The 23,466-nt window shown below is 43.0% G+C and overlaps 1 protein-coding gene across 1 annotated transcript; it reads right to left on the bottom strand.

Moving 5' to 3' along the window:
* Positions 1 to 6,968: 6,968 nt before the first annotated feature.
* LOC118772152 (GTPase IMAP family member 8-like) lies at positions 6,969 to 23,466 on the bottom strand. Its single transcript, XM_036520440.1, has 7 exons — positions 23,421 to 23,466; positions 19,848 to 20,558; positions 16,260 to 16,984; positions 12,766 to 13,407; positions 9,677 to 9,853; positions 9,317 to 9,646; positions 6,969 to 6,995 (listed from the first exon to the last, which is right to left on the bottom strand). The coding sequence occupies exons 1-7, from the start codon at positions 23,464 to 23,466 to the stop codon at positions 6,969 to 6,971; spliced, it is 2,658 nt and encodes an 885-aa protein (XP_036376333.1).

The raw sequence follows: 23,466 nt of genomic DNA, 5'->3' as shown, positions 1-23,466 counted from the left end.
ACGTAACCGCTGCAACTGCTCGGCTACCTGCTACCTGCTACCTAAGGCTTTACGCAGGACTACCATGAGCACCACCAACCCTCGGTTCACGTTTCCAACAGGTTTCCCCCTCAGTAATGCACCCGCTGAGAAGCCTGTTAAAAGAGCCCTGATCATTGGCGATTCTATTCTTAGAAACGTGAACGTAGAGACGCCAATGACCAGTCAATTGCATTCCTGGAGCTAGAGTGTCCGACATAGAAGCCAATTTGAAAGTGCTGGCTAAAGGTAAAAGTAAAGCTAAATACTCTAAAATTGTTATTCACATTGGCGCTAACGATATCCGCATGAGACAATCAGAAATAACAGAAATAACAAAAGTTAACTATTAAATCAGTGTGCAGGATTGCTAAACAATTGTCGGAATTAGTCATTTTCTCTGGCCCCATCCCCATGCGGCGCGGTGACGAGATCTACAGCAGATTAACGTCACTTAATCGTTGGTTGTCTGAATGGTGCCCCTCTAACGACGTGGGTTTTATAGATAATTGGCAAGTTTTGGGGGAGGCCTGGTCTTTTAAAATGAGATGGCATCCACCCCTCTAGGGAGGGTGCAGCTATCATTTCTAGAAATCTGGATCATAGTCTAAATTCCTCTAAACCTTGACTTATCAGGGCCAAGGCCAGGCAGCAGACTCCCTGTCCTACACAGATGTCTGCTCTTTCCCTGGAACCAGCACTTAAAGTCAATCCCATAGAGACAGTGTCTGCTCCATGACTCTCGGTCCCAAACTTCTTAAAAACATCTAGTAGGGGTATTTGTGCCGATAATTTAATAAAAATTAAAATTGACAAACCTGAAAGTAGTACTTGTAGACAAATGGTCCTTAAGATTGGGTTAATAAATATCAGGTCATTACAACCTAAAGCTATATTAGTAAACGAATTGATTACTGATCACCAATTTGATATCTTATGCCTGTCTGAAACTTGGCTTAAACCTAATGACTTTGTCGCTCTTAATGAATCAACTCCTCCCAGTTACAGTAATCACCAGGTCCCTCGACCTACTGGCAGAGGTGGTGGTGTTGCTGCTGTACACAGCTCCAAACTCTGCACCACTTTTAAACCTGGCTATAACTTTCATTTGTTTGAACTGTTAGTACTTAACTTTGCACATCCTGACAAGACTGCATTCCAGCTATTTACCCTTGTAATAGTCTACAGGCCACCTGGCCCTTACAGTGTTTTCCTGTCGGAATTCGCCAACTTTTTATCTGACCTGGTTGTCAATACAGAAAAGGCTGTGATAGTAGGCGACTTTAATGTGCATATGGATAATGAATATGACCCATTCAGAACAGAGTTTTTGTCCATCATCGAACCTATTGGACTCTATCAAGCTGTGGATAAACCCAGACATTACCGTAACCATACTCTAGATTTGGTCGTCACATACAGTATGGAGCAGATATTAACCAGGTAGAAATTATGCCACACAATCCCGTGTTATCGGACCACTATCTCATCTCTTTCAATTTACTGCTAACATGCTTCACATACTCGGAGCCCAGATCTTCTTCTAGGCGCATGTTTTGTTCTCTTACAGCCAATGCCTTTACCGACGAGCTCCCTACATCATACAATCTGCACAATGAAATCTCCTCTAGTTTATGTTCAAACCCTAGCTTAACTGAAATTAATCTACTCACAGACAGCTCTACTTTGCGTCAAACTCTGTATGCTGTTTGTATGCTCCCCTAAAAAGGAAGAAAACCACAGACAAAAAGCTAGCACTTTGGTATAACGACCATACTCATGCTCTCAAACAAGCTACGCGAAAACTCGAAAGAAAATCCACTCCACCAAATTCATTCGTCTAATAACTCTACCAGCCAACCAGACCCCATACCAAGCGGCTTCTTAAAACAGCTACTGCCTGCAATTGGCACACCGCTATTAAATCTTATCCACGCCTCCCTTATGTCTGAACATGTATCTCAGTCCTTCAAAGTAGCAGTTATCAAGCCTATTCTGAAAAAGCCCAATCTAGATCCCAATGACCTGTCAAACTACAGGCCCATCTTGAACCTTCCATTCTTCTTAAAAATTCTGAAAAAAATGGTAACAAAGCAACTCTGTGCATTTTTACACTCTAACAACATTTTGGAAGTCTTTCAGTCCAGGTTTAGACCTCATCATAGTACGGAAACCACTCTCCTGAAAGTGCTCAATGACCTTATACTCTCCTGTGACAATGGCTGCATCTCTCCTCTTCTACTACTAGACCTAAGTGCAGCCTTTGATACCATTGATTATTGTATCCTCCTCGACCGTCTTGAAAACCTGGTTGGCATAAGTGGGGAGGCCCTATCTTGATTTAGGTCTTATTTGAACGATATCAGTTTGTCTCCATTAACAATGAATCTTCCACTCGTTCCAGAGTAAGATATGGTATACCACAAGGATCTGTGCTTGGGCCTCTGCTCTTCTCATTATACATGTTGCCTCTTGGCGATACCATCCGTAAATATGGCATTAGCTTCCACTGTTATGTGGATGATACTCAGCTATACATATCAGTCAATCCCAATGTCCCTCTGAATATATCAAACATGGAGGCTTGCCTAACAGATGTAAAGAACTGGATGGCCTGAAATTTTCTCCTCTTTAACTCAGACAAAACCGAAATATTGGTCATTGGCCAAAATTCCATCAGGAGCAAATTCACTCACTTTACACTGGACCTTGATGGTGTCTCCCTTGCCCCAAGTGCAGCTATCAAAGACCTTGGTGTCGTTGTTGATCCTGACCTCTCTTTTGAAAACCCCTTCAGCTGGTACAAAATGCAGCTGCTCGAATCGTAACTAAAACTAAACGCTTTGAGCACATTACCCCAGTTCTAGCTTCTCTCCATTGGCTACCTATTAAATACTGGATCGTTTTTAAAATACTCTTACTCACATTTAAGGCTTTAAATGGATTTGCCCATTTAAAGCAAGGAGGAGACTCTGTGGAGCCTTGAAAACCTTACAAATGTAAATGTCCATTTGTTTCTCTGCCATCCAATCAGGGACAGGAACCTGCATTTTATTTCAACATTTTACTTCAGGTTTTGGGTACAAAAGCTTGTACCCAAACAACATCACTTTGTAATTGATCTGCCTTGCTTTTACCTGGTTTCATACTGTTATTCAACATTAGTTTTCCTTTGTCATTAAATTGCTATTAACCTAAACTTTGGAACTACGAACCTTACTTCACAAGAAGGAAAAATCCCTACACCTTAGGTATGCTCTCAGGGGGTCTCAGGCCAGGGAACAATGTAAAGTTGCTTTGCAACAACTTGTGTTGTAAAAAGCGCTATATAAATAAAAATGAATTGGAAAAAAAGAATTGAAACCACCCCTGATAGGTTGTATTTATGTTAATGTGTATTTTTGGACATATTTTAATTTTTGGAAGAAAAAACGTTTGGGATCAAATAATATGGCAGACCCCCTGCAGTAACTCTGAGGACCCCCTAGGGGGTCGCGGACCCTCTGTTGAAGATCTCTGAAGAAGACGAAATAATGGGTCCTCACCCCAAGTCCAGAGAAAATAAAAAATTAGAAGACACTACTTTTTAAGCACACCCTTCCCACCCATACCATTAACTGCACCAAGAGAACCATGTGACCAACACTGTCATTTATGCCACCTGTGAGCGCTGGTGACTCACTAGCCTTGAACCTCGAAGTACTTTCAGACGCGACACATAACAGAAATAAAAAGTCTTGAATTCAAAGCTTGAGTTTGATGTCTTTCTTTACTGAACTTAGAATCATACAAACAAAAAATGAATCCCTGACTTCTAAATAATTATCTCTACGTAACGTGACGAAATGTGCCGGTCAAAAGACTGTGATGCTCCTATGGCTCGCGGCTTCTGTTCTAGAATCTTTACGCTTCCTGACGGTTTTATATCAAACCAGCAGCCAATCAAATTGCACCACAGTAAAACTCTACACGACTAAATAAATTTCTATATTTCTAAATATGCATACAATAATTCTTATAGTCCCACATTAACTCAATTCTGTAAAAGTATTAATTCTGAACACAAAATCCAAATATACATTCTCCGTCAAAACATAAAAATGGCTCTAACACCACCATTAAGGGATCCATTCTATAAATGTACAGGTAGAATGCAATAACAACTGTACCATAGGAGCAGCATACATCTTCTAATAACTGTAAGTGCAGAGCCTCTATGTGCAGCAAACTTCTTCAGTTTAAGCTGACAAACTGTAGAAGCTCTGCATTAAATCCTCAACAGCAGCAGGGGGGTAAAAAGTAGGAAATTGTATGATATTCCATTCCATATGCTACTCAAGAACAACTTCAAATAGTCTACTGAAGGGCTGGGCGATATGGCCTATAAATAATATTGTGATATTTTTAGGCTATATCACGACACACGATATATGTCTCGATATATTTTGAAATATCCTCTAAAGCATTTCATAAATGCCCGATTTAACTCTTTGATGCATACAATCACACCAGTATGAGTCTAGTTGTCCCTGCAACATATGTCTGCATTAAAACATTCTTGTTTATATTCAATAGTGGTTTCTTTTGGAACAATTTAAAACTTGCGGGCAAAAAGGGGGAAATCACAACCAAGTTAAATTTAACAAAACAGTATTTATTCAAACCAGGAAATGGTTTTGCTGCAATCACTATTTGTACAACATCTTCCTTGCGATACCCAACCCACTGCCAGACGATGGAACCAATGCTGTTTCTTTTCAGAACCAATGCATCCGCCTCCATCTTCTATTACCGTTTCTGAACTCAACTCTAAACTCGCTTTGGTGCTTCACTTCTTTTGATCTCTCCAGGCTCTTTCCCTGTTCCCTCCGGGTACAAAAACACACGTCTCACCTATATACAGGGTTCATACACATTTTCACCAATAAATTTCCATGATTTCTCCATGCCTTTGAGGCAAATTTTCATGACCATACATTCTCTGAAACAACTCTGTATACATGAAAAATTAGAACAAAAATCAAAATTTACCACAGTATATTTTAGCTTAAATTAATGACAAGCTATGTGGTTTGATACAAAATAAACATTTATTTAAGTAACGCTGACACACCAGTAAGATGTTCACAGAATAAAATGTGTCAAACCCTGAGAATTGTGTAGTCCTAATTAACAAAAATGACTGGGGGGCAACGGGCAATGATGTTTGAAAAATAAATAAGTAAATAAAAGTGTCCAGTAACACTAACATTAACTTCAGAAGGCAGCAGTGTCAGAGAGAAACTGTCTTTTGGAATACAGAATTTTGTAACTAAGAAGATTTTAAACCAACTACGCCTCCTATTTACCATTAACCTAACTGAGCATTAACAGAAGATAACCTTCCCTGTTTGAATCCCCCAGAAACAATCCACACACTCAGGTTGGAGTCTGATGTTACCCCACGCAGAGAACAACATAACGTCAAGTGATGTGACTGATCTGCCCGAACATTAAAGTAATGTTTAACCCATTCGTGCGTACGGTCACACCGGTATTATCAGCCATTTAGTACATATGCTAACACCAGTGCGATTAGAACACGAGATTGGAAAAATTCTAGCTAATTTTAGCTTTGAGGAAACAACGATTTAACATAAAAAAATATAGCAAATGTGGCGATGAAAACAATGAGAAGCTTAAAACGCTAATGAAAACATAACGAACCATATAAGGTAACGCGCGCTACATAGCATAAAATAAGTTACGTGTGAAAGGGAACCACATATACTCTATTATACAGGTATTTCTGAAGCAAATTTCCATGACTTTTCCAAAACTTTCTGGGTTTATTTACTTTTCCAAAACTTCCCCAGGCCTGGAAATTGCTATTTTCAAATTCCATGATTTTTCTAGGTTTTTAATGACCGTACGAACCCTGTATGTAGAGTACGTCACACACACTCGCCCAGGAGAGTGGTCTGGATGGGCGGGCATGTGTGTGTGACGTATGTAAGTAAGCTTTTTTCTTTTTGTGTGTGTGAGAGAGCGAGATAAGCAAAACGCCAAAGCGAGTCTCATGCTGGTGGCTTAAAAAATTACGTGACAATTTATACTTGATGTTCGCCATATAGTCATTTACTACATCCCACGCAGAACAAGCCGCAATACATTGAGTATATTTGATATATTGCCCACCCCTACTCCACTGTATATTACCTTGATTACAACAGTATAGTGTGGCATAAAATCATTGAAGTTTTATGTGAAATAGACAATAAACCCACCTTTGAAAAGTGCTCTGAGAACATTCCTCTGTTTCTCCATATTCCTCATCCTCTGATTCAGTCTTTTGTCCACTGCCCTCCTCTTCTCTTCCACCTCCTGTAAGAGCTTTCTGTCCATTTCATAGTGACAACCACCATGTCCTGCCACCATCTCCTCTATCTTCTCCAGCAGCTCTGTGACCTGAGTGCCATCAGCCCTGTTCTTATTGTTGAGAACATGATACCTGTTCCCACATTTCTCTACAAGCCACTGGAGGGCCTTCCCTCCAGCCTCAATGTGCTGCTCAATGGTTGTGTCTCCCAGCCAGTCTCCCCTTGTGAACAGCACTATAGTGTGTCTCCACACTCTCTCACCCAGAAGCTCCATGTGTTCCTCAACTGAACTCTTTTTTTTCTCTGTGAATGATTTGCTCACATTAATGACCAGGAATAGAGTGTAGGGTCCTGGGGGACACAGAGACACACTGCGCACAATCTCCTGTTTATCCAGCTCTGGAGTTTCTGTTGCAGAATAACTGATCCACCAGCCTGGTGTGTCGATCACAGTGAGCTGCCTCCCAGCTACTTCACCCTGTCTCTTCACACACTGTGCACTTCTTATCACAGTGTCAAACTCCTCTCTTCCCAGGATGGTGTTTCCTGCTGAACTCTTCCCAGCAGATCTCCCCCCCAGCAGTACAATTCTCATCTCTGAGAGACGGTGTTCCTCTCCTGTCAGAAAGAAAGAAAGACAAAAATTAATTTCTCATCAGGAGTACTCACCTCTTTGTAGCTGTGAAATGGTGTGAAGTTGTTGTGAAATAGTTTTTATCACTGTCAATTTCAGACAGGGGCTGAGTGACTAGACACAAGATTTTGTGAACTTGAACCAATCAGTATCTCCAGGGATGGCTGGTGTAAATGGGCTAACAGGGCTAATCCCTCCCTATCTTTTACAATAAAGATGAGAAAATTATTGTTAAAAAACCTCAGAACAGATTTTTAAAAAATTTTGGTTGAACCTAGAGCAGCAACAGCACCAAATAGTCACAAGAAAAACACAGGATATATCTAAATGGGCTTATTTTTACAGCCCAAACACAGTGGCATCAGTTTCCATTCATCTTCTGTGTCAAGTGAGTGACATTTGTCGTGGCACGCCCCCTTGATTTGCTGATCATTTGGGCTAAATTCATTCAGCCCAGTACCCGGAAATCTCAGGCGGTCACGTGCCGGTTAATTTGAATGCCGTTTTCCATCCGAAACTATTGAGAAGTATCCGAGAAAGTCTGGGGAAACTAGACCATTTACTGTATCAGACTATATATTTGTCATCTAGAATACAAGTAACTGACATTGCACATTTCTTCTAATGATCACATGATCACGGCAAAAGTAGAGTGGCTAAAAAAAGAGTGGCTGTCGATAGGTAGCTAGTTAATAGCTGACATTAGCTATCACTAGCTCTCTAGCGAGATAACCTTTTCACTATTTGTCAACCAACATTAGCTAGCTAGTATTGTCAAATAGCTGTCAGTCAATATAATATAGTGATGATATAATGAAGGCTTATTTTGTTGGTTATAATAAGAGGTGATTTTGGACCTATCCCTCAAAGCTTTTAACAACGGTAGCTAAATGACAGGAAATACTCAGTTAAATGAATCCCTGAATATTCTTCAAATTTAGCTTATCGATCTAGCAAATTGAATATTAAAAAATCAGAATGATTCAACTTTTTACGTTGTTGCTGGATATTTTTTGTTCGGATCACTCCTCAAAGAACGGCCAACACTGCTTGTGACTAGCCACTAGTAGGAACTATTCGAGCCTTTGGGACTTTATACAAAAATCACCGGACTTCAATGACATGGTGATTAACCTGTTTGCGTCCCGGAAAGGTCGTCGATGTGAGTTTCTCTTCAAATAAGGTAGGCCCAAGCCTATAGACCTCTTAAAAGACCATCACACACGTTTCCTTTAGCTTTCCTGTCTACATATTGCCTGTCTCTCTTCTAGAATGACCGTTATTTTTGCTGTGGTTACCAAATTGTTCTATTCGGGACATGATGTTTGACACAATGTCTTGCAAAATGGTTGTGATAGAAACAGTTGCGGTATCGATTGGCAGTCGTTACAGTTGGAATGCGTTTTGTAGTACATCCCTAGGTGGAGCCTTTTCTGACATTGTAGGCTACATGACAGAGCCAAGAGTTTTTTGGCATCAGGCCATTCTTGTGAGTACTTCTCTATAGTGTTGTTGTAGAGCACTTGCTATAACAAGGTATATAGTGTTGTTGCTGTAACTTGGTGTTTGCATGTCACATACTAGGGGTCGTCATTTACACAGACAGTTAGCAGACATTCTTTTCCAGAGCAACTTACATCAGTTACAGGTTTTGACAATGTTATCCATTTATACAGCTGGATATTTACTGGGGCAATTGTGAATTAAGTACCTTGCCCAAGGGTACAGCAGCAGAGTGCCTGTGGGGAATCAACCCAGCAACCGTTCGGTTACAAGTCCTGCTGCTTAACCACTATGCTACACTGCCGCTCCATACCCCCATGATCAGTGTCTCTCAATAGAGGCTGATCTAAACACAGTGAGTGTTTAAAGTGAACAGCAGGGCCTCCCTGGAGTGTCTGTGCTGTAACTGTGTAGGACACAGACACTCAGGGCTGATGCTCCTGGGACCATCGTTTCTGTATCTCCGTATACAGCTCAATGGGAAAGCAGGAGAAAGGAAGAACAGATATATCACAATGTGACACTGCAGAATTCAGTATTAACTCAAACTTCAAAATTAATCTGTGAAAAGAATACTGAATCATAACACTCAAAACATTTTGGTGTTTCACAATAAGTAATTTAGCTCTAGTCATTCAGAGAAAATAAACGTACCTTTGAAAAGTGCTCGAAGAGACTTCCTCTGTTTCTGCACCTTCATCAGCCTCTGTTGTGCTCTTTCTTCCACTGCCCTCCTCTTCTCTTCCACCTTCTGTAAGAGCATTCTGTCCATTTCATAGTGACAGCCACCAAGTCCTGCCACCATCTCCTCTATCTTCTCCAGCAGCTCTGTGACCTGAGTGCCATCAGCCCTGTTCTTATTGTTGAGAACATGATACCTGTTCCCACATTTCTCTACAAGCCACTGGAGGGCCTTCCCTTCAGTCTCAAAGCGCTGCTCAATGCTTGTGTCTCCCAGCCAGTCTCCCCTGGTGAACAGCACTATAGTGTGTCTCCACACTCTCTCACTGAGAAGCTGCAGGTGTTCCTCCACTGATCTCCTGTGTGTCTCAGTGAATGATTTTCTCACATTAATGACCAGGAAGAGAGCACAGGGTCCTGGGGGGCACAGAGACACACTGCGCACAATCTCCTGTTTATCCAGCTCTGGAGTGTCCTGCACAGACTTACTTCTCCACCAGCCTGGTGTGTCGATCACAGTGAGCTGCCTCCCAGCTACTTCACCCTGTCTCTTCACACACTGTGCAGTTCTTATTCCACACTCAAACTCCTCTCTGCCCAGGATGGTGTTTCCTGCTGAACTCTTCCCAGCACATCTCCCCCCCAGCAGCACAATCCTCAGCTCTGAGAGACGGTGTTCCTCTCCTGTCAGAGACAAGAAAAGATAATACTTCACTCTTCATCAGGAGTATTCACATCTCTGTAAGTGTGGAATGGTGCAAAGTATTTTGTAGTAGTTAGTCTATACTTACAAGAGAACATTAAGAGGATATAAGACTTATCATTCTATTGGCCTTTCTGAATTATACCCCAAGTGAGTGACTGTATCTAACGTCACTGCAGTACATAATTAATTTACATGCACTTGAAGGTATCCATAGAATGCATACACATGCATTGAATGAAAGTACTTCACAAACAATACCTGGAAATTTTTGCTTTGAAGAATGGAATCGATACATCAATATTTATACATTTCTCTCAATTGAGAGCATAAGAGAGGTTTTTTCCCCACATTTAAATTCATGTAAGTCATCGCAAAACCATGGTAGCCATGCTCAACTGTAAAAATACCACTGTCTCAAAAAAAGTCTGTGTGTGTGTGTGTGTGTTTGTGTGTGTGTGTGTGTGTGTGTGTGTGTGTGTGTGTGTGTGTGTGTGTGTGTTTGTGTGTGTGTGTGTGTGTGTGTGTGTGTGTGTGTGCGTGTGTGTGTGTGTGCCTGTGTGTGTGTGTTTATCTATCAAAGGCTGGTGTCCTGCACTACATGTGGTCCCACTTTGGATGCTCTGCCTATCACACTACCACGCTATCACATTACCCTCTACAGGGTAAAGTAGGTACTGAAAATGGATCAGTGGGTTGAAATGACAAGTTCAATATCACACATTTTTTAGTTATATAGATATCAAGTGGAAACTGAAATGAAAAGCAAAATTGTACAAAGGTGCAGGCAACTGTACAAACATTAAGCTACATGCATCTGTCAGGGCTCCACCCCCTTTGCTGTGGTGTTTTTGTTTTTCCTGTCCATGTGCGTTTGTTTTCCTTGTGTTCTCATCCTGCCCCGCTCCCCGCCGGATCTCCCACCGCCTGCCTGCCTGCACACCTGCTTCCCATTCCCTCGTTAGCCCTGCTCTGTATCTTCCCTGTGTGTCCCTGTCCTGTTGCTAGTTCGTAGCAGCGTGTGTTCACCTGTTTTGTCCCCGCCGTTTTACATCTGTGCGCTATTCTCGTTTTCTGACCTGTTTGTTATTTGACCTAATTCCTGCCTGCCGCTCTGCCCTGATCGCCCGATTGTTCTGCCTGCCCGGTGTTTGACCCTGCCTGCTCCTGTTTCCCTGAACCTGGACTGCCCTCAGACTGCCTCTCTGGTTTTGACCCTGCTTGTTTTTCGTTTACGATCCTGCCTGTGATTAAATCAATCAGTCAATCAAAGTTTTATTGTCATATGCACAGTAAAGAAACAAGTTCCCTGTACAATGAAATTCTTCCTTTGCCTTCCACTTATGAGTGCCGTTAGGAGTAGAACACAAGAAACCACAAGAATTTAAGAAAGAAAAAATATAAAAAAGGTCCGAGAGTGTAAGAAAAAATAAATAAAGGATATATACATTAAATGTGCAAAAAGGGCATCAGTGCAGTGTAGGATGTGCAATGTTGATGCAATGTCAGTTCCATTCCATTGCACAGTTGGTTGCAGTGTGGGTGTGTATGTGTGAATGTATGCATGGGCTAGGCCGGGGAGGTATGTATTTGTGTATTTGACCCATTCAAGAGTCTGATGGCTGTTGGATAGAAGTTGTTCCTGAGTCTGGATGTTCTGCATTTCACACTTCTGTACCTCTTGCCAGAGGGTATAAGTGTGAACAGTTCGCACTGGGGGTGGGTGTAGTCCCTGACAATGGAGCAGGCTCTTTTGTGGACTCTTTGATGATAGATGTCCTGCAGAGAGGGTAGCTGTGTCCTAACAATCCTTTCAGCAGTTTTTACCACTCTGCAGACGCTTACGGTCCATTTCAGTGGTACTCCCATACCACACCGTGATGCAGCATGCAGGATCTGTGGTGACATGCCGAATTTCCTCTGCCTCCTCAGCATGTCACCACAGATCCTCAGCAACTTCTACAGCTGCATCATTGAAAGCATCTTGACCAGCTGCATCACGGTGTGGTATGGGAGTACCACTGAATAAATAAATAAATAAACATAAATAAGCTAAATAAATAAACTGCCTGGAATAATGAGGAACATTCACAACAATACTGGAAACATCATACTTTTATACGGTTGTCTTCCCAAGAACTCATGTGCCCACCCAGTGCAGTGACCCCCCACTTGTTCACAGTGAATTGAAGAGCAGTTCATCTCTCTGTAACAAGGAGTGAAAACTGCTCTCACATTCAGGGCTCTGATCATTACATTACAGACAGTTAGCAGACACTCTTTTTTAGAGTGACTTACATCAATTACAGGTTTTGACAATGTTATCCATTATACAGCTGGATATTTACTGGGGCAATTGTGAATTAAGTACCTTGCCCAAGGGCACAGCAGCAGAGTGCCCGTGGGTAATCAACCCAGCAACCTTTCGTTTCGTTACAAGTCCTGCAGCTTAACCACTATGCTACACTGCCGCTCCATACCCCCATAATCAGTGTCTCTCAATAGAGGCTAATCTAAACACAGTGAGCGTTTAAAGTGAACAGCAGGGCCTCCCTGGAGTGTCTGTGCTGTAACTGTGTAGGACATAGACACTCAGGGCTGATACTCCTGGGACCATAGTTTCTGTATCTCCGTATACAGCTCAATGGGAAAGCAGGAGAAAGGAAGAACAGATATATCACAATGTGAAACTGCAGAATTCAGTAGTAACTCAAACTTCAAAATTAATCTGTGAAAAGAATACTGAATCATAACGCTCAAAATATTTTGGTCTTTCACAATAAGTAATTTAGCTCTAGTCATACAGAGAAAATAAACGTACCTTTGAAAAGTGCTCGAAGAGACTTCCTCTGTTTCTGCACCTTCATCAGCCTCTGTCTCGCTCTTTCTTCCACTGCCCTCCTCTTCTCTTCCACCTCCTGTAAGAGCATTCTGTCCATTTCATAGTGACAGCCACCATTTCCTGCCACCATCTCCTCTATCTTCTTCAGCAGCTCTGTGACCTGGGTTCCATCAGCCCTGTTCTGATTGTTGAGAACATGATACCTGTTCCCACATTTCTCTACAAGCCACTGGAGGGCCTTCCCTCCAGCCTCAATGCGCTGCTCAATGGTTGTGTCTCCCAGCCAGACTCCCCTGGTGAACAGCACTATAGTGTGTCTCCACACTCTCTCACTGAGAAGATCCAGGTGTTCCTCCACTGATCTCCTGTATGTCTCTGTTAATGATCTGCTCAGATTAATGACCAAAAAGAGAGCATAGGGTCCCGGGGGACACAGAGACACACTGCGCACAATCTCCTGTTTATCCAGCTCTGGAGTGTCCTGTACAAAATTATCAGTCCACCAGCCTGGTGTGTCGATCACAGTGAGCTGCCTCCCAGCTACTTCACCCTGTCTCTTCACACACTGTGCAGTTCTTATTCCACACTCAAACTCCTCTCTGCCCAGGATGGTGTTTCCTGCTGAACTCTTCCCAGCACATCTCCCCCCCAGCAGCACAATCCTCAGCTCTGAGAGACGGTGTTCCTCTCCTGTCAGAGACAAGAAAAGATAATACTTCACTCTTCATCAGGAGTATTCACATCTCTGTAAGTGTGGAATGGTGCAAAGTATTTTGTAGTAGTTAGTCTATACTTACAAGAGAACATTAAGAGGATATAAGACTTATCATTCTATTGGCCTTTCTGAATTATACCCCAAGTGAGTGACTGTATCTAACGTCACTGCAGTACATAATTAATTTACATGCACTTGAAGGTATCCATAGAATGCATACACATGCATTGAATGAAAGTACTTCACAAACAATACCTGGAAATTTTTGCTTTGAAGAATGGAATCGATACATCAATATTTATACATTTCTCTCAATTGAGAGCATAAGAGAGGTTTTTTCCCCACATTTAAATTCATGTAAGTCATCGCAAAACCATGGTAGCCATGCTCAACTGTAAAAATACCACTGTCTCAAAAAAAGTCTGTGTGTGTGTGTGTGTGTTTGTGTGTGTGTGTGTGTGTGTGTGTGTGTGTGTGTGTGTGTGTGTGTGTGTGTGTTTGTGTGTGTGTGTGTGTGTGTGTGTGTGTGTGTGTGTGTGCGTGTGTGTGTGTGTGCCTGTGTGTGTGTGTTTATCTATCAAAGGCTGGTGTCCTGCACTACATGTGGTCCCACTTTGGATGCTCTGCCTATCACACTACCACGCTATCACATTACCCTCTACAGGGTAAAGTAGGTACTGAAAATGGATCAGTGGGTTGAAATGACAAGTTCAATATCACACATTTTTTAGTTATATAGATATCAAGTGGAAACTGAAATGAAAAGCAAAATTGTACAAAGGTGCAGGCAACTGTACAAACATTAAGCTACATGCATCTGTCAGGGCTCCACCCCCTTTGCTGTGGTGTTTTTGTTTTTCCTGTCCATGTGCGTTTGTTTTCCTTGTGTTCTCATCCTGCCCCGCTCCCCGCCGGATCTCCCACCGCCTGCCTGCCTGCACACCTGCTTCCCATTCCCTCGTTAGCCCTGCTCTGTATCTTCCCTGTGTGTCCCTGTCCTGTTGCTAGTTCGTAGCAGCGTGTGTTCACCTGTTTTGTCCCCGCCGTTTTACATCTGTGCGCTATTCTCGTTTTCTGACCTGTTTGTTATTTGACCTAATTCCTGCCTGCCGCTCTGCCCTGATCGCCCGATTGTTCTGCCTGCCCGGTGTTTGACCCTGCCTGCTCCTGTTTCCCTGAACCTGGACTGCCCTCAGACTGCCTCTCTGGTTTTGACCCTGCTTGTTTTTCGTTTACGATCCTGCCTGTGATTAAATCAATCAGTCAATCAAAGTTTTATTGTCATATGCACAGTAAAGAAACAAGTTCCCTGTACAATGAAATTCTTCCTTTGCCTTCCACTTATGAGTGCCGTTAGGAGTAGAACACAAGAAACCACAAGAATTTAAGAAAGAAAAAATATAAAAAAGGTCCGAGAGTGTAAGAAAAAATAAATAAAGGATATATACATTAAATGTGCAAAAAGGGCATCAGTGCAGTGTAGGATGTGCAATGTTGATGCAATGTCAGTTCCATTCCATTGCACAGTTGGTTGCAGTGTGGGTGTGTATGTGTGAATGTATGCATGGGCTAGGCCGGGGAGGTATGTATTTGTGTATTTGACCCATTCAAGAGTCTGATGGCTGTTGGATAGAAGTTGTTCCTGAGTCTGGATGTTCTGCATTTCACACTTCTGTACCTCTTGCCAGAGGGTATAAGTGTGAACAGTTCGCACTGGGGGTGGGTGTAGTCCCTGACAATGGAGCAGGCTCTTTTGTGGACTCTTTGATGATAGATGTCCTGCAGAGAGGGTAGCTGTGTCCTAACAATCCTTTCAGCAGTTTTTACCACTCTGCAGACGCTTACGGTCCATTTCAGTGGTACTCCCATACCACACCGTGATGCAGCATGCAGGATCTGTGGTGACATGCCGAATTTCCTCTGCCTCCTCAGCATGTCACCACAGATCCTCAGCAACTTCTACAGCTGCATCATTGAAAGCATCTTGACCAGCTGCATCACGGTGTGGTATGGGAGTACCACTGAATAAATAAATAAATAAACATAAATAAGCTAAATAAATAAACTGCCTGGAATAATGAGGAACATTCACAACAATACTGGAAACATCATACTTTTATACGGTTGTCTTCCCAAGAACTCATGTGCCCACCCAGTGCAGTGACCCCCCACTTGTTCACAGTGAATTGAAGAGCAGTTCATCTCTCTGTAACAAGGAGTGAAAACTGCTCTCACATTCAGGGCTCTGATCATTACATTACAGACAGTTAGCAGACACTCTTTTTTAGAGTGACTTACATCAATTACAGGTTTTGACAATGTTATCCATTATACAGCTGGATATTTACTGGGGCAATTGTGAATTAAGTACCTTGCCCAAGGGCACAGCAGCAGAGTGCCCGTGGGTAATCAACCCAGCAACCTTTCGTTTCGTTACAAGTCCTGCAGCTTAACCACTATGCTACACTGCCGCTCCATACCCCCATAATCAGTGTCTCTCAATAGAGGCTAATCTAAACACAGTGAGCGTTTAAAGTGAACAGCAGGGCCTCCCTGGAGTGTCTGTGCTGTAACTGTGTAGGACATAGACACTCAGGGCTGATACTCCTGGGACCATAGTTTCTGTATCTCCGTATACAGCTCAATGGGAAAGCAGGAGAAAGGAAGAACAGATATATCACAATGTGAAACTGCAGAATTCAGTAGTAACTCAAACTTCAAAATTAATCTGTGAAAAGAATACTGAATCATAACGCTCAAAATATTTTGGTCTTTCACAATAAGTAATTTAGCTCTAGTCATACAGAGAAAATAAACGTACCTTTGAAAAGTGCTCGAAGAGACTTCCTCTGTTTCTGCACCTTCATCAGCCTCTGTCTCGCTCTTTCTTCCACTGCCCTCCTCTTCTCTTCCACCTCCTGTAAGAGCATTCTGTCCATTTCATAGTGACAGCCACCATTTCCTGCCACCATCTCCTCTATCTTCTTCAGCAGCTCTGTGACCTGGGTTCCATCAGCCCTGTTCTGATTGTTGAGAACATGATACCTGTTCCCACATTTCTCTACAAGCCACTGGAGGGCCTTCCCTCCAGCCTCAATGCGCTGCTCAATGGTTGTGTCTCCCAGCCAGACTCCCCTGGTGAACAGCACTATAGTGTGTCTCCACACTCTCTCACTGAGAAGATCCAGGTGTTCCTCCACTGATCTCCTGTATGTCTCTGTTAATGATCTGCTCAGATTAATGACCAAAAAGAGAGCATAGGGTCCCGGGGGACACAGAGACACACTGCGCACAATCTCCTGTTTATCCAGCTCTGGAGTGTCCTGTACAAAATTATCAGTCCACCAGCCTGGTGTGTCGATCACAGTGAGCTGCCTCCCAGCTACTTCACCCTGTCTCTTCACACACTGTGCAGTTCTTATTCCACACTCAAACTCCTCTCTGCCCAGGATGGTGTTTCCTGCTGAACTCTTCCCAGCACATCTCCCCCCCAGCAGCACAATCCTCAGCTCTGAGAGACGGTGTTCCTCTCCTGTCAGAGACAAGAAAAGATAATACTTCACTCTTCATCAGGAGTATTCACATCTCTGTAAGTGTGGAATGGTGCAAAGTATTTTGTAGTAGTTAGTCTATACTTACAAGAGAACATTAAGAGGATATAAGACTTATCATTCTATTGGCCTTTCTGAATTATACCCCAAGTGAGTGACTGTATCTAACGTCACTGCAGTACATAATTAATTTACATGCACTTGAAGGTATCCATAGAATGCATACACATGCATTGAATGAAAGTACTTCACAAACAATACCTGGAAATTTTTGCTTTGAAGAATGGAATCGATACATCAATATTTATACATTTCTCTCAATTGAGAGCATAAGAGAGGTTTTTTCCCCACATTTAAATTCATGTAAGTCATCGCAAAACCATGGTAGCCATGCTCAACTGTAAAAATACCACTGTCTCAAAAAAAGTCTGTGTGTGTGTGTGTGTGTTTGTGTGTGTGTGTGTGTGTGTGTGTGTGTGTGTGTGTGTGTGTGTGTGTGTGTGTGTGTGTGTGTGTTTGTGTGTGTGTGTGTGTGTGTGTGTGTGTGTGTGTGTGTGTGCGTGTGTGTGTGTGTGCCTGTGTGTGTGTGTTTATCTATCAAAGGCTGGTGTCCTGCACTACATGTGGTCCCACTTTGGATGCTCTGCCTATCACACTACCACGCTATCACATTACCCTCTACAGGGTAAAGTAGGTACTGAAAATGGATCAGTGGGTTGAAATGACAAGTTCAATATCACACATTTTTTAGTTATATAGATATCAAGTGGAAACTGAAATGAAAAGCAAAATTGTACAAAGGTGCAGGCAACTGTACAAACATTAAGCTACATGCATCTGTCAGGGCTCCACCCCCTTTGCTGTGGTGTTTTTGTTTTTCCTGTCCATGTGCGTTTGTTTTCCTTGTGTTCTCATCCTGCCCCGCTCCCCGCCGGATCTCCCACCGCCTGCCTGCCTGCACACCTGCTTCCCATTCCCTCGTTAGCCCTGCTCTGTATCTTCCCTGTGTGTCCCTGTCCTGTTGCTAGTTCGTAGCAGCGTGTGTTCACCTGTTTTGTCCCCGCCGTTTTACATCTGTGCGCTATTCTCGTTTTCTGACCTGTTTGTTATTTGACCTAATTCCTGCCTGCCGCTCTGCCCTGATCGCCCGATTGTTCTGCCTGCCCGGTGTTTGACCCTGCCTGCTCCTGTTTCCCTGAACCTGGACTGCCCTCAGACTGCCTCTCTGGTTTTGACCCTGCTTGTTTTTCGTTTACGATCCTGCCTGTGATTAAATCAATCAGTCAATCAAAGTTTTATTGTCATATGCACAGTAAAGAAACAAGTTCCCTGTACAATGAAATTCTTCCTTTGCCTTCCACTTATGAGTGCCGTTAGGAGTAGAACACAAGAAACCACAAGAATTTAAGAAAGAAAAAATATAAAAAAGGTCCGAGAGTGTAAGAAAAAATAAATAAAGGATATATACATTAAATGTGCAAAAAGGGCATCAGTGCAGTGTAGGATGTGCAATGTTGATGCAATGTCAGTTCCATTCCATTGCACAGTTGGTTGCAGTGTGGGTGTGTATGTGTGAATGTATGCATGGGCTAGGCCGGGGAGGTATGTATTTGTGTATTTGACCCATTCAAGAGTCTGATGGCTGTTGGATAGAAGTTGTTCCTGAGTCTGGATGTTCTGCATTTCACACTTCTGTACCTCTTGCCAGAGGGTATAAGTGTGAACAGTTCGCACTGGGGGTGGGTGTAGTCCCTGACAATGGAGCAGGCTCTTTTGTGGACTCTTTGATGATAGATGTCCTGCAGAGAGGGTAGCTGTGTCCTAACAATCCTTTCAGCAGTTTTTACCACTCTGCAGACGCTTACGGTCCATTTCAGTGGTACTCCCATACCACACCGTGATGCAGCATGCAGGATCTGTGGTGACATGCCGAATTTCCTCTGCCTCCTCAGCATGTCACCACAGATCCTCAGCAACTTCTACAGCTGCATCATTGAAAGCATCTTGACCAGCTGCATCACGGTGTGGTATGGGAGTACCACTGAATAAATAAATAAATAAACATAAATAAGCTAAATAAATAAACTGCCTGGAATAATGAGGAACATTCACAACAATACTGGAAACATCATACTTTTATACGGTTGTCTTCCCAAGAACTCATGTGCCCACCCAGTGCAGTGACCCCCCACTTGTTCACAGTGAATTGAAGAGCAGTTCATCTCTCTGTAACAAGGAGTGAAAACTGCTCTCACATTCAGGGCTCTGATCATTACATTACAGACAGTTAGCAGACACTCTTTTTTAGAGTGACTTACATCAATTACAGGTTTTGACAATGTTATCCATTATACAGCTGGATATTTACTGGGGCAATTGTGAATTAAGTACCTTGCCCAAGGGCACAGCAGCAGAGTGCCCGTGGGTAATCAACCCAGCAACCTTTCGTTTCGTTACAAGTCCTGCAGCTTAACCACTATGCTACACTGCCGCTCCATACCCCCATAATCAGTGTCTCTCAATAGAGGCTAATCTAAACACAGTGAGCGTTTAAAGTGAACAGCAGGGCCTCCCTGGAGTGTCTGTGCTGTAACTGTGTAGGACATAGACACTCAGGGCTGATACTCCTGGGACCATAGTTTCTGTATCTCCGTATACAGCTCAATGGGAAAGCAGGAGAAAGGAAGAACAGATATATCACAATGTGAAACTGCAGAATTCAGTAGTAACTCAAACTTCAAAATTAATCTGTGAAAAGAATACTGAATCATAACGCTCAAAATATTTTGGTCTTTCACAATAAGTAATTTAGCTCTAGTCATACAGAGAAAATAAACGTACCTTTGAAAAGTGCTCGAAGAGACTTCCTCTGTTTCTGCACCTTCATCAGCCTCTGTCTCGCTCTTTCTTCCACTGCCCTCCTCTTCTCTTCCACCTCCTGTAAGAGCATTCTGTCCATTTCATAGTGACAGCCACCATTTCCTGCCACCATCTCCTCTATCTTCTTCAGCAGCTCTGTGACCTGGGTTCCATCAGCCCTGTTCTGATTGTTGAGAACATGATACCTGTTCCCACATTTCTCTACAAGCCACTGGAGGGCCTTCCCTCCAGCCTCAATGCGCTGCTCAATGGTTGTGTCTCCCAGCCAGACTCCCCTGGTGAACAGCACTATAGTGTGTCTCCACACTCTCTCACTGAGAAGATCCAGGTGTTCCTCCACTGATCTCCTGTATGTCTCTGTTAATGATCTGCTCAGATTAATGACCAAAAAGAGAGCATAGGGTCCCGGGGGACACAGAGACACACTGCGCACAATCTCCTGTTTATCCAGCTCTGGAGTGTCCTGTACAAAATTATCAGTCCACCAGCCTGGTGTGTCGATCACAGTGAGCTGCCTCCCAGCTACTTCACCCTGTCTCTTCACACACTGTGCAGTTCTTATTCCACACTCAAACTCCTCTCTGCCCAGGATGGTGTTTCCTGCTGAACTCTTCCCAGCACATCTCCCCCCCAGCAGCACAATCCTCAGCTCTGAGAGACGGTGTTCCTCTCCTGTCAGAGACAAGAAAAGATAATACTTCACTCTTCATCAGGAGTATTCACATCTCTGTAAGTGTGGAATGGTGCAAAGTATTTTGTAGTAGTTAGTCTATACTTACAAGAGAACATTAAGAGGATATAAGACTTATCATTCTATTGGCCTTTCTGAATTATACCCCAAGTGAGTGACTGTATCTAACGTCACTGCAGTACATAATTAATTTACATGCACTTGAAGGTATCCATAGAATGCATACACATGCATTGAATGAAAGTACTTCACAAACAATACCTGGAAATTTTTGCTTTGAAGAATGGAATCGATACATCAATATTTATACATTTCTCTCAATTGAGAGCATAAGAGAGGTTTTTTCCCCACATTTAAATTCATGTAAGTCATCGCAAAACCATGGTAGCCATGCTCAACTGTAAAAATACCACTGTCTCAAAAAAAGTCTGTGTGTGTGTGTGTGTGTTTGTGTGTGTGTGTGTGTGTGTGTGTGTGTGTGTGTGTGTGTGTGTGTGTGTGTGTGTGTGTGTGTGTGTGTGTTTGTGTGTGTGTGTGTGTGTGTGTGTGTGTGTGTGTGTGTGTGCGTGTGTGTGTGTGTGCCTGTGTGTGTGTGTTTATCTATCAAAGGCTGGTGTCCTGCACTACATGTGGTCCCACTTTGGATGCTCTGCCTATCACACTACCACGCTATCACATTACCCTCTACAGGGTAAAGTAGGTACTGAAAATGGATCAGTGGGTTGAAATGACAAGTTCAATATCACACATTTTTTAGTTATATAGATATCAAGTGGAAACTGAAATGAAAAGCAAAATTGTACAAAGGTGCAGGCAACTGTACAAACATTAAGCTACATGCATCTGTCAGGGCTCCACCCCCTTTGCTGTGGTGTTTTTGTTTTTCCTGTCCATGTGCGTTTGTTTTCCTTGTGTTCTCATCCTGCCCCGCTCCCCGCCGGATCTCCCACCGCCTGCCTGCCTGCACACCTGCTTCCCATTCCCTCGTTAGCCCTGCTCTGTATCTTCCCTGTGTGTCCCTGTCCTGTTGCTAGTTCGTAGCAGCGTGTGTTCACCTGTTTTGTCCCCGCCGTTTTACATCTGTGCGCTATTCTCGTTTTCTGACCTGTTTGTTATTTGACCTAATTCCTGCCTGCCGCTCTGCCCTGATCGCCCGATTGTTCTGCCTGCCCGGTGTTTGACCCTGCCTGCTCCTGTTTCCCTGAACCTGGACTGCCCTCAGACTGCCTCTCTGGTTTTGACCCTGCTTGTTTTTCGTTTACGATCCTGCCTGTGATTAAATCAATCAGTCAATCAAAGTTTTATTGTCATATGCACAGTAAAGAAACAAGTTCCCTGTACAATGAAATTCTTCCTTTGCCTTCCACTTATGAGTGCCGTTAGGAGTAGAACACAAGAAACCACAAGAATTTAAGAAAGAAAAAATATAAAAAAGGTCCGAGAGTGTAAGAAAAAATAAATAAAGGATATATACATTAAATGTGCAAAAAGGGCATCAGTGCAGTGTAGGATGTGCAATGTTGATGCAATGTCAGTTCCATTCCATTGCACAGTTGGTTGCAGTGTGGGTGTGTATGTGTGAATGTATGCATGGGCTAGGCCGGGGAGGTATGTATTTGTGTATTTGACCCATTCAAGAGTCTGATGGCTGTTGGATAGAAGTTGTTCCTGAGTCTGGATGTTCTGCATTTCACACTTCTGTACCTCTTGCCAGAGGGTATAAGTGTGAACAGTTCGCACTGGGGGTGGGTGTAGTCCCTGACAATGGAGCAGGCTCTTTTGTGGACTCTTTGATGATAGATGTCCTGCAGAGAGGGTAGCTGTGTCCTAACAATCCTTTCAGCAGTTTTTACCACTCTGCAGACGCTTACGGTCCATTTCAGTGGTACTCCCATACCACACCGTGATGCAGCATGCAGGATCTGTGGTGACATGCCGAATTTCCTCTGCCTCCTCAGCATGTCACCACAGATCCTCAGCAACTTCTACAGCTGCATCATTGAAAGCATCTTGACCAGCTGCATCACGGTGTGGTATGGGAGTACCACTGAATAAATAAATAAATAAACATAAATAAGCTAAATAAATAAACTGCCTGGAATAATGAGGAACATTCACAACAATACTGGAAACATCATACTTTTATACGGTTGTCTTCCCAAGAACTCATGTGCCCACCCAGTGCAGTGACCCCCCACTTGTTCACAGTGAATTGAAGAGCAGTTCATCTCTCTGTAACAAGGAGTGAAAACTGCTCTCACATTCAGGGCTCTGATCATTACATTACAGACAGTTAGCAGACACTCTTTTTTAGAGTGACTTACATCAATTACAGGTTTTGACAATGTTATCCATTATACAGCTGGATATTTACTGGGGCAATTGTGAATTAAGTACCTTGCCCAAGGGCACAGCAGCAGAGTGCCCATGGGGAATCAACCCAGCAACCTTTCGGTTACAAGTCCTGCAGCTTAACCACTATGCTACACTGCCGCTCCATACCCCCATAATCAGTGTCTCTCAATAGAGGCTAATCTAAACACAGTGAGCGTTTAAAGTGAACAGCAGGGCCTCCCTGGAGTGTCTGTGCTGTAACTGTGTAGGACATAGACACTCAGGGCTGATACTCCTGGGACCATAGTTTCTGTATCTCCGTATACAGCTCAATGGGAAAGCAGGAGAAAGGAAGAACAGATATATGACAATGTGAAACTGCAGAATTCAGTAGTAACTCAAACTTCAAAATTAATCTGTGAAAAGAATACTGAATCATAACGCTCAAAATATTTTGGTCTTTCACAATAAGTAATTTAGCTCTAGTCATACAGAGAAAATAAACGTACCTTTGAAAAGTGCTCGAAGAGACTTCCTCTGTTTCTGCACCTTCAT

Source organism: Megalops cyprinoides, chromosome 2, assembly GCF_013368585.1.
Source record: "Megalops cyprinoides isolate fMegCyp1 chromosome 2, fMegCyp1.pri, whole genome shotgun sequence".
Classification (NCBI taxonomy): domain Eukaryota; kingdom Metazoa; phylum Chordata; class Actinopteri; order Elopiformes; family Megalopidae; genus Megalops; species Megalops cyprinoides.
The sequence above is the reverse complement of the archived record's forward strand: the minus strand, read 5'-3'. Positions and strand labels throughout refer to the sequence as shown.